The sequence below is a fragment of the Culex pipiens genome, chromosome 3 (assembly GCF_016801865.2).
Source record: "Culex pipiens pallens isolate TS chromosome 3, TS_CPP_V2, whole genome shotgun sequence".
NCBI lineage: Eukaryota > Metazoa > Arthropoda > Insecta > Diptera > Culicidae > Culex > Culex pipiens.
In genome coordinates this window covers 148,496,082-148,509,463 of record NC_068939.1, presented here as the reverse complement: position 1 = coordinate 148,509,463, position 13,382 = coordinate 148,496,082, and the positions used below count along the sequence as shown (strand labels likewise).

General features: G+C 38.6%; 2 protein-coding genes across 2 annotated transcripts in view; one reads left to right on the top strand and one right to left on the bottom strand.

Annotated features, from left to right (window-relative positions):
- Nucleotides 1–5,464, top strand: part of LOC120432201 (nuclear protein localization protein 4 homolog) — a 56,022-nt gene extending 50,558 nt beyond the window's left edge. The window contains exons 6-9 of the mRNA XM_039597358.2: nucleotides 4,164–4,397; nucleotides 4,458–4,642; nucleotides 4,700–4,825; nucleotides 4,880–5,464. Coding sequence (XP_039453292.1) covers nucleotides 4,164–4,397; nucleotides 4,458–4,642; nucleotides 4,700–4,825; nucleotides 4,880–4,886 — 552 coding nt within the window. The 3' untranslated portion in view covers nucleotides 4,887–5,464. The remainder of the gene's footprint in view (nucleotides 1–4,163; nucleotides 4,398–4,457; nucleotides 4,643–4,699; nucleotides 4,826–4,879) is intronic.
- A 3,735-nt stretch (nucleotides 5,465–9,199) lies between these two features.
- On the bottom strand, nucleotides 9,200–13,382 carry LOC120432204 (cytochrome P450 4C1-like). Its single transcript, XM_039597362.2, has 4 exons — nucleotides 12,932–13,382; nucleotides 12,611–12,863; nucleotides 12,403–12,529; nucleotides 9,200–10,113 (listed from the first exon to the last, which is right to left on the bottom strand). The coding sequence occupies exons 1-4, from the start codon at nucleotides 13,281–13,283 to the stop codon at nucleotides 9,358–9,360; spliced, it is 1,488 nt and encodes a 495-aa protein (XP_039453296.1). The 5' UTR covers nucleotides 13,284–13,382; the 3' UTR covers nucleotides 9,200–9,357.

Below are 13,382 nucleotides of genomic sequence, written 5' to 3'. Positions count from 1 at the left end.
ACTCGAAGTTACCCCAGGCACCCCCAGTGCAGGACACATTGGGGGTAGAAAGTGGATAGAATTTTCAGTGAATACAATAATTATGACAATATAGGTTCATATAATCCTTGTTCCTTGATCTTACCTTTTGACACTATCAAACCTAGCAATATTACTATTGCATCTTACCATTCCCTTTTGACAGTGTCAACTTCAAACCTTCATCCATTGTGCAATTAACACCTAATTTCCGCTATATTCTTCATGCGGAATCGTCGTCTACTTTCTTCGCCTTATTATCACTTAACCACGACGCGATATTGTTCTCACATTTTTTGAGCTTCAACGACCGATTGTTATTCACGCACTTATAAAAATACTTGTTCTGTTTCGCGGCTTTGTGAAAAATACACGTGTGTTGGCTTATACAATGACTTTTTCGGTCATCGTATGCTCGCAAGGTACATGAAAGAGAAAAAGAGAAAAAATGGGATAAGTACAATGTAAAATAAAATCGAACATTGAATAACATACTAACACAGAAAGAAAGAATAAAGAAACCTTATTTTGCAACTAGACAGAACTACTAACTTGTAACGAGAAGTTTTTGAGAAAACAACTGAAGTTGTGACATATGGGACAAGACAAACAACTTGAATAGTTAACATATATAATAAAACATATTGAACGTACCTTTAATCATATTAATAACAGTTATGCCCAAATTTCTTACCAATTTTTTCAGTAGTTACATTTCTACAATAATGTATTGCGATTCCAAGATTGAAGAATAGAGTACTTAAAGTTTGTGAAGTAAGGGACAAGTTATAGCAATAACAAAAAATAGATAGGTAGATTTTACTAAATTTTATCTTAAAATAATAGGAAAAATCTAGCTTGTTTTGAAAATAGCCAATGCACCAATTGCAAACATACAGCATTTCACGTTCACACCATATGGAGTAAGTGTGATAAACTATATGTCCACATTCGGCGCATCACCTTTTTCAAAATACAGGAAATGATAGAAGGAAGACCCCATTTTGTATAGTGGAAGATTTCTGCAACAGCTTTGATTCGGACCAGACATTTTGTCTGAAATAAGAGAGAAAGACCAATATTAAATTGTGGTATTATCACTAAATCCTATCATCCTTTCACCCCCCAAGATATGGTCTATCCTTCGTGCCTTCGTGTCTTGGGTGATGGCGAATTCTACCTTCTTCAATGATCTTCGGATCACCTCCAACTAGAATTCACAACAGGACCTCCCTCGGCTCCAGTTTACAACATGACAGCGACGAGAACACAGCCGAATGTGAGTTGACAGTAACAAATGCATGCTATACCCTTTGCTTTGCTGGATACTTACTAATAGCAAAGGGCGAGAGTCCTGCGACTCTCAGCAATCATGAATACTGCCCATTTGCCACATCATCAAGGGCAAATTTTCAAAAAGAAATGAAATTTTGTAGTAATATGTTTATGATCATCGAAATTCCCTGACCCAGCTTAAAATTCCCTGACTTTCCCTGACTTTTCCAGGTCAAATAAAATTCCCTGACAATTCCAGGTTTTCCCTGACTTTTCCAGAAATCGACACCATGTAATTAATCAAAACTATAGTCAATTATACTTAACTGAAGCATCATAATTGCAGTTTGAAATTATATTTTATAATAATAAATCAAGAACAAAACATTTTTTTTAAATAAACATGCGTGGTTTTATCAGCAACTGTAAACAAATCTATTGTTTAGTTTCGGTCAACCATTTATGTAATTAATATGAAAAAATGTGCATCAAAATTACTTTTTTTTATAATTTTATGTTTATAGTGGTTTTTGAAACGTTTTCTCTGATCTTTTTTCGGAAATAAATGTGTTTAAATATCTGTTTGGTATTTTTGTTGTTTGACGTCAAATTTGTTAACAAAACATATTTGTTTATGAAAAAAGTGAGCAGAATCCATCTTTTATTCATTATATCTATCATTAGACCTACACCATGCATCAAAACATCAAATATCGGTTAAATTTGGTTTAAAAATAACAGTTTGCCTATAGTGGACCCGGGTCCACAATCGGATTATGGACCCGGGTCCACTATAGAAAAAGGGGGTCCATAACAGGAAAAAAAAACTTTTTTTTCAAATGGCTCTTTTTCTGCTCAAAAACAAATAAACTGATGAAACAAATAGTCAAAATTGTTCAAAAGACTTCAGTTTTCTTTGTTTTTTACAAAGGGTTATGAAAAAGTGCTTAAAATATTGAAAATTTGTGAAAAATGTGCTTCGGCTCTACTAGGGGGTCCACTAATGGTTTAAATACCCTAGTTTACTTTTAACTGAAAAGATCCCGTTTTTTCGATTTAAAAAAAGTGTTCAGTTTCAGGCTCAGGCAAATTTCAAATTAACTTGCCTAAGAGACATTGAAGAGTGGAAATCTGTTGCTGAAATTCAGCGGATAAAGGAAAAAGAAACAAGAAAATTTAAGTTTTTTAAGTCTCATTCAAACATTTCTTAATTTTCGCATGCCAATATCTCAGCAACAAATGGTCCAATGTTCAATGTTGAAATATACAAGATTTGTGTGATGATTATTTTTTTGAATTTTTTTTTTAAATTTTGGAATCAAGACTAACATTTCAAATAAGCGTAATATTAAATGTTGGCCCAATCTATAATGTCTCTTAGAAATTATTTAAAAATGTCTGCACTTGTCCATACTTCTCTATGGCTCAAAAGTTGCGGTTTTTGTCCCCAAAAAATATCAAAGCTAAAAAACAATAAAAAAATATAGATTTTGGGAAATTGAATTCTTGTTTGAAAACAGTTGATTTAAAAATCGTAAATTTTTATTAATACCTACAACTTTGCCGAAGACACCAAATCGATAAGAAAATTCCTTCAAAAGTTACAGGTTTTCCAATATTGACGTACCACTTTTGAATGGACAGCTGCCAAAATTGTATGGAGCCTTGTATCGGTGAAGGATCCCACAAAGTTTGAACCAAATCAAAAAATATAAATAAATTTTTCCATTTCCGGAGAATTCCTCACTTTGGAAATATATGTAATGTAAAAATTCATATCGCTAAAACTATTTTATAATTGGAACTAATTTTCATGGAGATGCATAGTACTCAAAGATATACCTTAATACGGTAAATTAGCTTCATAAGATCATTTCGACGAACCCTTTAATGAAAAACCTGAAAAAAAAAGTTTTTATTTGACCTTTTTATTTAAATACAATGCGAATACATTTACAATGCGGATTATTAAAATTAGTTTAGCCATTTTTATTGGGTCATATAAATTTCAACATTTTTGTATGACCCAATCTCACCCCCCAGACCCTATGTCACCCCTGATGACGGTAGCCAATGTGTCCAACAAACATGAATCAGCATCTATCCCTTTTTTGTCTCAAAAACTTCAAATGATTGACGCTTTAACCGGGGAAGCACCTTTGTGTGCCATCAACACATTATGGTTAACCATCACGCAACGTGCAAATGAACCCCTCTTCTAACATGTAAAAAACACCTGTACAAGCCGCCAGTGTGTGCTGGCGAGGGTGCTTTTGGTTCACGCAAAGATCACCTTGAAGAGCCGTCGACAGTCTCGTCGGCGGTCACTCAGCAGCAGAACATTGACATTGGACTTGGAGAGCGCGCGCGTTCCGACTCCACCACCATCACAATCATCATCGGAGTATTACAAGCAAATCACGCGATGAACGTGAGTGTGTGTTGTCGTGAGCAAATTTCAAACATAAACAATCCCCCCTCGCGCGCGCCTCGCTTCGAGAGAGTAAGCAGAGGAGTGCAGATCTCCAGCGTTTGTTTGCGCATGCTCCCGCGAACTCAGTGAACCTCCGCGCGAGCACAAGTCGCGAATTCTCGCGCGGCTGATGCTCTCACGAAAGTTTCGGTTTCGCGAGCAGGTGCCGGCATTTTACATGATGTGCACAGATGCGGGTAAAGACTGAAATGTTGTTAAATTCTTTGACTGTTTGTTTGTTTTTTTTTTTTTCAAAATAATGTTCGTAATTTCGTGATATTGTTGGTGGGCACTTCTTAAAAATTTAAGAAAAAAACTTCAAATTTGAATTGAAAAATTAAAAAAATCTTAAACTGCTCAATAATTAAAAAATCATTTGTTATCTGATCTTCTCCAGGAAAAGGACGTCTACGGGAACGAGGTGCAGCGCTTGGGGCGACCCCTGCCGGTCGAGTATCTGCTGGTGGACGTGCCCGCGTCCACGCCGGTCGTGCCACTGTACACATTCCACGAGCGAAAAGACGTCAGCCAGTACTTCCCGGTCGAGAACCGACTCATCGATGGCCACATCCAGGACTTTTCCGCGCTGAGCGACTACCTGGCCCGGTCGCGGTCAATGGACTTTTTGGACGTGGGTTTATTAGCAGGGTTGAGACGAAAACTTGATCATTGACGCTTCGATTCCTTGCAGGCCATGTCCGACTTCCACTTGCTGCTGTTCTTGTACCGAATGGACATGCTGCCGATGAAGGCGCAGATGGGCCCACTGCTGGAGGCGGTTCGCACCAAGGACAAAACCATCGCCAACGAGTGGAAGAACCAGGAGGTGTGGCGAACCCTGGAACAGCTGATCTCTGCATACTCCCACAATGACGAGTAACAGAATACATTAACTTTAGTTTGCAATTGTCTAAATTTTAACCAACTTTTCAGTTCCAGCATGAGCAACGACGTGGAATTCGTTTCCGCCGGGGAGGCGGAACAGAACTGGACCTGCTCTCATTGTACGTTTATCAACAGTCGGGAACTGCCAACGTGCGAAATTTGCAATCTTCCCAGGTAAGAACACAACCGTTGCGTTGCGACGCGTGACTAAATGTCATTCTTTCTCAGGGTCTAATTGTGCCGGTGGTGTTGGGCTCAACGCTCTCCAACAGATAAATACCGATGGCTGCCGATTGAACAACCAACAGGAAAACGTGTTATCTAAAATAACACCTATCATCATCAGAGAAATTGGTCTACTAACACCTGTGTACATTAGCCCAAATAGGAAGAGTTGGATTATTTTTGGGACATCGATGTTTGCAAAATTGCTGCATATTTAAAAATATCAAAGTTAATCTTTCAAAATAAACTAAAAAGCATAAACGAAACGGATATTTTTAATGTATTCCACAAGAACGGTATGCAGGGGTTGTTTATACATATAAAACTAGCATCTGGCCAAAATATGAGCACTCTAGGTCAACGGGAAGTGGGGCAAATCGGGACACAAAGTTTTATGGTTCACTTAGGCAATATTCAAATAAATTTCAAAATTTAAAATGCATTTGAAAGGACTTAAAAAATGCAACAAAATGCAGGGTGAAGCATCCCAATTGGTTAAATCTAAACGGAGTTATTGGCATTTTAGTGAAAAAATAGCACAATTTTCAAATTCAAATAAAAAAATGTTCCATCCAGATATCAACTCGATTCGACCTGGAGCTTGTGGAGGACATCTAGGACTACCATCTGAGACTGAGAACGCTTTGGGTAAGGCAGTTTAACCACAGAGTAAGACAGAGTTCCCACTGCCCTTTGATTTTTGGTTCAACTTGGTTACACATCGCAGGTACATCGCACGCCTGCTTCCAGCAAACCTTATGGAGCCAAAAAAAAAATTACATTTCTTCTGACTGTTCACTCTGGGTTACTCTGAGCATGAGCATGAGCATGAGAGACCACCCATGGTTGTCCTTCTCCGTTGCTGAACAGGACCGTAATATCCTATCAATACAACTGGTCATACAACTGGTCATACGATTCAACGATGGTGTTTCCCTTATCAACAGCATGTATGAATGCGCTGAAAAGATAAAACATCAAGATCATCAAAACTAGATCTGGAGCAAATAGGTAACAGTCGTTGGCCACCAACGGCGCCCGCCATGTCAGTTTGTAGATCTCGGGGGATTGGGACGGGAATGTTAGTTAGCACAGGTTGCTACCAAGGGTGGGTTCTATACGATATCCACACCCCCACGTGTGCCGGAAAAACTACTTCTACTTGGGATTTTGTTAGTGGGTAAAGGTAATGGCCAGGATTCATCATAGAGGATGATGATGCGACCCAATCAATAAATTTTGTTTAATGGTGTGATGGATTATGAATTCTCAAGGCAAACAGTCGGATGATGCGGATGAGACTATTCCCGGTTATTTGGTGTTGATTTAGAATAAATGATTCAATCTTAGACAGCCGGCTGTGGAAAATAAAACCAAATAATATTCGAAAACGCGAAACCGCCCGGATCGAAAAACACACACAATCGGGGGGACAACAAAGACGGAAACGGCTACGAAAATCTTGCGTGATGACCGCGACGTGCACCGTTCAACTTCACGAACGCAACTGTCAAACTCCGCGAATCCGCCCGGATAGAAAAACAAACGCAATCGGGGGGACAACAAAGACGGAAACAGCAACGAAAATTCTGCGTGATGATCGCGACGCGCACCGTTCATCTTCACGAACGCAACTCAAAATCAATAGTTTGATGAGTTTATACTTAAACTGCCAGTTGGAATAAATTATTGCGATCAATGAATATAAACGAAAAGAAAACAGGACGCCACGTAAACGTATGCAATGAAATTAAAACAATAACTTAAACGAACTAAACCGGCGGCGTGCCTTCCAATCAACGATGATAAAAGAAGGACTTATGAAAAATAAAATATCAAATAAAAGGCTCCGACAAACACGTTGCAGAGTAACCGTGAGGAACTGCTACTCACAATCGAATCAAAAAATTCAAAAACGTGCGCTAATGTTCTATCCTAAATGTCAGCGCGTCTCTCGATAAACGATTCTATAGAAATGAGTTTTTCTACAGGTACAGTTGACAAACTAACGAAACGACAGCAAAATGATCAAAAACGCGTATAAATAATTATTGAAGAATGACCCTATAACGATTATTTTCAATGAGATATGATTTGGATTTATCGACCGATTCTGGAGATTTTACGCGGTTTTAAATATTTATTGGGCTGAAAAAAGAACAGAAAAACTCATTCACACTCTCATACACACATATACTAATTTACATTTTTAGACTTCAACATTATAGTGAGAAAGATTTTTAAATTAGACTTGAAATTATTTTTGAAAGGCATCAATATAATGAAAACAGCCTGTACTGCAAAAATAATAAATAACAAAGTACCCTAAATTGGGTAGAATGTCCAGCAAAGGAGAAAATCGACTGACGAAAAAATAAATTCTCACTCGCAAATGGTTTTTCCTCTCATACTCTTGATTCATTCTTTATTCTTCAACACACACACACACACACATGCTTGAGATGTCATCAAGGAACGAGCTCACTGGGGTCTTGAAGACTGGAGACTGCTCCGCCGCCGCAGCATCGGAATCAGGTGCAACTCGACCACACCGCCCGACGACTGCAGCACCGCACAAATCCGTTTGCGTCGGCCTTACTGCTCCGTGTATTCAACATCCGACCTACTGACAGCCGCTCTTCTCACATGTTGCCTCAATCAGTTTCACAATATTCACAATATATATATCCTCTGGGGCACGAACAAATCCACTGCACAAGTTTTAACGCTCACAACACCCATCCTCCTTCCCCTACCCACCACGCACAAACCCAAGCTCGCCATAAACGAGCTCACCCAATGTTTGTAAAAAGTCTGCAGGTCATATCTAAAGTCTGCATGTGTAGATTTGGCCCTTTTCAAAAACTACACTTCAAAGTTCAAATGACGTCTGTCAGAAACACTCGCGAAACATGAAGCAGCAGCAGAATCCATCTGCACTTCACACAAATACACACACAAGCAACCAGCTTGTGCTGTCACCGCTCTTCTCCCACCATGCACCATCCCTCCACCTGCTTCCGACTCAGGAGCCTGAACCCTTGCCCTTGGAGAGTAAGCGACGGCCACTCCGACTTCCCCTCCAACCGGGAACTGTCCAGCAGCGTCGAGGCGCGTCATCGGCAAACCAAAACCACACCGAACACACACACTCTCCTTCCTGTGACGTTCTCTGAGAGCGAACTCTCTGACAGAAATGACGTTTGGCTGATTTTTTCTTCCTTAGATACACGACAACAAAAACTAAAACGGACCAAAAACCTCTTTTAAAACAGAAACACGCGTAATTTTCACAAAAATCGGATAGCCTGCCACTTAATTATTGTATTGATGCACTTTCCCGGACCGTAGCACTACAAAAACACTTCAAAATCGGCAAGATAAATCGCGACGGAAATCCACAACTTCCACACCGCCGCCATATTTTTTCGCTCCTCTGACTGTTCACTCTGGGTTACTCTGTGGTTTAACACATAGAATAGACCCCTTTTAGTGAATTTTATGGTTGTAAATTTTTGCTCGGAGGACCCCTTAGATCCCATTTTCTGGTGATAATTTTATCATATTCGTGTTCCTGAGACAATTTCACAATAGAAACATGCAAACAAAATGTTTATTTTCATCCATTTTAACCCTTTAAAAAATTAAAGTTAAAAAAAATCTTCGATTCACATTTATTGAAAATCCAAGGATACTAGATGACACCAGAAAAAAGCAGCTTCTTATTTTTTTTAACTTTAATTTTTTAAAGGGTCAAAATGGAGTTTCGTAATTGTCGTAAGACTGTCAGCAATTTGTGCAAAATGTTTTCAACAAACTTCAAAATTTTAAAGGAATAAGAGGTCTTATCAACTGGACACAATTTTAAATGCATTTTCCTGCATTTAAAGTCATATTTAGCTTGTTTGTGACTTATAATGTTTTGTTTTTATTTTTATGTTCAAAAATGGATTTTATTGATCTTAAAAAATGCATTCTATACTCAGCCAGAGCGGTCACATTTTTCGCTCGCGCCTAGTTCGCTATCTTTTGTGGGACGGTCCTATTCTTCGTCTACAACTAAAATAACTTTTTTTTTTGCTATTCGTCTAGTAACCCGATCATAATATTTACCTTTTTGACAATAGCTCCTACCGTCTCGGTGTGAGTTTGCCGTGGGCAAATGAATTGATTTATGATTGGATTACTAGATTAATTTACAGTATTTTCCTTAAAGGTGCTTCCAAAACACGAGTCGAAGCTGCCTTTCCACGACTTCCCGTTTAACATTATTGAATAAATAATCCAATATTTATCAAAAGAAAAGAGCGATTTTGTGGTGAATTAAAATTGTGGGTTATGCAGCGGTCAATTTTATTAATAATCGTAATAACATAATTATTCTTCAAAAGCACAAAATACAATCTAATTCACTCGTATAGGTTGCAAATTTTCTTGTTATCACATCCTTGTTTCTGTTGAAAGCACCTTTACTTTCCTGTTCAATGCGTTTTGGGCCGCTTTTCCAATTGTACCAAATATCCGTTCTGCACCCGCAGTATGATGTCGAACTTGAACCGCAAATCTTCGTTCTTGAGTTTTGATTTGATGACAAAGTTTTTCACCATGTAGGCCACCATTATTTTCATACTCATCATCGCGTATCGAATTCCAATGCATCCCCTCGCACCGCCAGAAAAGGCCAAAAACGAGAAAGGATTCCGGTCCTTGCTTCGTTCAGGCGAAAACCGTTCCGGATTAAAATTGTCCGCGTCCTCGCCGTAAATGTCCTTTCGGCGATGCATGTTAAAGATATCAATTCCAAATATGTTCCCCTTCGGTATAAACAGTCCCGCAATCGTGGAATCGGCCACACTCTGACGCAGAATCAACGGTCCAACGGGGAACAGCCGCAGCGTTTCCTTGATGACCATCTCCATGTACTCGAGCTGCTTCAGCGATTCCGGCGTAAACTCCGACTCGTCCGTCGGATAGACCCGCATCACCTCCTCGTAAACCTTTTGCTGCACTTCGGGGTACATCCCCAACGAAAGCAGCGTAAAGGCCACCGAATTAGAGGACGTGTCCGTTCCGGCGCCGACCATCGTGAACGCTTGATGTACCAGCTCCTCGTCAGAGAATTTGATCATCTTGTTGGTGTACAACTCATCGACGAAAATTTTCGGCTTTCTAACATCGTCGTTTTCTATTGGTTTCGTCGATCGCTCGGCGTAACGATGAGCCACTTCGTTCAGCAACTGATTAAAAAAAAAACATTTAAAAATAATCAACAATGCTTATGAACAATTCTCTCAGATTTCGGTCATTCGATTTTATTTTTTGTATTTTTTAATCAGGCTGAAACTTTTTTGGTGCCTTCGGTATGCCCAAAGAAGCCATTTTGCATCATTAGTTTGTCCATATAATTTTCCATACAAATTTGGCAGCTGTCCATACAAAAATGATGTATGAAAATTCAAAAATCTGTATCTTTTGAAGGAATTTTTTGATCGATTTGGTGTCTTCGGCAAAGTTGTAGGTATGAATAAGGACTACACTGAAAAAATATGATACACGGTAAAAAAATTGGTGATTTTTAATTTAACTTTTTGTCACTAAAACTTGATTTGCAAAAAAACACTGTTTTTTTTTATTTTTTGATGTGTTTTAGGGGACATCAAACGCCAACTTTTCAGAAATTTCCAGAATGGGCAAAAAATCTTTGACCAAGTTATGATTTTTTTTATCAATACATTTTTTTGCAATAAATCGAAATATTGGTTGCAAAAATTTGTCTACTTCATTTTCCGATGTAAAATCAAATTTGCAATCAAAAAGTTCTGTAGTGAAATTCTGATAAATTGCACCGTTTTCAATTTAAAGTCATTTTTAGGTAACTTTTTTGAAAATAGTCGCAGTTTTTCATTTTTTAAATTAATGCACATGTTTGCCCACTTTTGAAAAGAATATTTTTGAAAAGCTGAGAAAATTCTCTACATTTTTTTTTAAGTTTGTTGATACGACCCTAGTGTCTAACATTTTAAAAGGGCCAAACATTCAAAATAACGCCCTTTTGAAATGTTTTTCTTGATCTGAAAATTTTGAAAATATTGTTTTCGAAAAGATCGGAAAACTTCACGAATTTTTCATATTTTAACATTGTAAATCGGACCATCAGTTGCTGCGATAACGACGTTAGAAAATGGTGTGTTGTTTGGGTGAGACTTAGAAAACATCAATTCTTGAGTTTTTTTTGATAAGGTCCTATAAACAAATGTAAACATTGAGTGTATCCCGCTTACTCCGATGGACTTTGACATAAGGTGTGAAAGGGATACACTCAATGTTTACATTTGTTTATAGGACCTTATCAAAAAAAAGTCAAGAATTTTACTGTTTTCAAACCTTTGCATGGCAATATCTCAGAAATTAGGGTCATATCAACAAAGTTCAAAAAAGCAAAATATAGAGAATTTTCTCAGCTTTTCAAAAATATTTTTTCATAAGGGGGCATTCGATTTAAAAATAGTATTGATTAAAAAATTTATGACTCGGTCAAAGATTTTTTGCACAATCTGGAAATTTCTGAAAAGTTGGCATTTGTTGTCCCCTAAAACATAATAATAAATATAGTGTTTTTTTGCAAATCAAGTTTTAGTGACAAAAAAATAAATTAAAAATCACCTTTTTTTTACCGTGCATATATATTTTTTTTTTCATTGTAGTCCTTATCAGGCCTGCAAAAAGTTTCCAACCCAGCGTACACATGAAGCAAACCAAAATGTCTGTTCACTGCTAGCATGTGACTGCAAGCCTACTGTGTCTATTCAACCACCGCCGCCTGACTTGTGCCGGTCGGCTGCTGGAGAATGAGAGACGTGAAAAAATGAGCTACACTCACTCAATTCGTGTCATATGACTGACTCGTAAAATCCTCTTTAAACACAGTTTTGACTATTTTTAAACAATTGAATGGTTCTAGACTGTGCAAAACACTTAAAACAACCTTAACTTTTATTCAAAATTACATTTCCACGCATAAACACAAACTTTTTGTTTAAATACTTGTTTCTTTATGTGTGTGCGTGCAACGTCGAATGAGCGTTGGTCGACTACTGCCTCGCATTGCAGCTGCTCAACGAGCTAGGGCACTCACGACTGCGCCGGGATTGTTTATGTCACGGTTTTGCGGTTCAGTGAATGGAACTCAAAAATTCGTGTCAGCGTCGCCGATTTTCGAGTCATGACCCCTGACATTTTCAGCACTGGTCCTTATCCATACCTACAACTTTACCGAAGACATCAAATCGATCAAAAAAATCCTTCAAAAGATACAGATTTTTGAATTTTCATTCATCATTTTTGTATGGGCAGCTGCCAAATTTGTAAGGAAATTATATGGACAAACTAATGGTGCAAAATGGCTTCTTTGGGCATACCGAAAGCACCATAAAAGTTTCAGCCGGATTAAAAAATACAAAAACTAAAATTAAAAAAAGACCGATTTCGTAGAGAATTGCTCTTATGCCAAAGCTGTTTAGGCTTACGAATTTGGCCCAATTTTCCAGATACACACGCAGAGACTGTGATTGCTTGTAATCCTCAGTCCAGCTATAGATAAAGTCGCTGTAGTGATGCACGTTCATTACACGCCTCGAAATGAAGTGAAAATATCTGTAACGAAATTTTACCATTTTATTTTTTCGGCTCTCCAAGCAGACAACCGAGGCATGATCCTCAACTACTCAATCTTACCGTTCAATACTCGAGCCAATTTCCTTGCATTCGGTAAGCTTTGAAGCATCGTATCCGAACGTGGTCTGCAGCACAATCTCCAGCGAGCATGTGGTCACATCGGTATCGATGTCAATTGTCGTCCCCGCGGGATGGACGGCCAATCGGTCCACCAGTTTTTGCGAAAAGTGCTTGAATGTTGGGATAAAACTTTGCAGAATCTTCATGTTGAACGCCGGACTCAGCGCCTTCCGATGGTTCTTCCAGATGTCATCTGTGGCCGAAAAATGGTAACAATTTAGTTTTAGGACGGCTTTCGAACACTTGGGCTTGGCGATTCACATTTGGCCGTTAGTAATCCGTAAGGAAGCTCGAAAAACTCGTAGATAAACGGTTTATCCATCCAGACCGGGTCGGTGAGAATTTGTTGAGCTATTTCTGGTTCGGTCGTTCCGACCATGACTCGCGGACCCAGGTAGAACCTTGACAGCGGGTAATCGATGCTAGTCAATTTCCGAAAGTTCTGAAACTTTTCGTGTTCTGGTTTTCCGATAAACATGAGTCCATTTCCAACGATGGGATAACTTGCATTCAGCAACGGTAAATGTTTAGCAAATGCATTCTTCTGCACTAATTTCAGATACTGGAAAATTCCAAACACGACCACCCAAATGCCCAGCACTGCGATCCACATTGTGTGGAAATTTTCCTTAACTATCCCACTGGCACTGTACAATCCACGTGTGATCCCGCTCGCTCCGTGCTCCGAACTCGACTGACTGTTCCAGGGTAA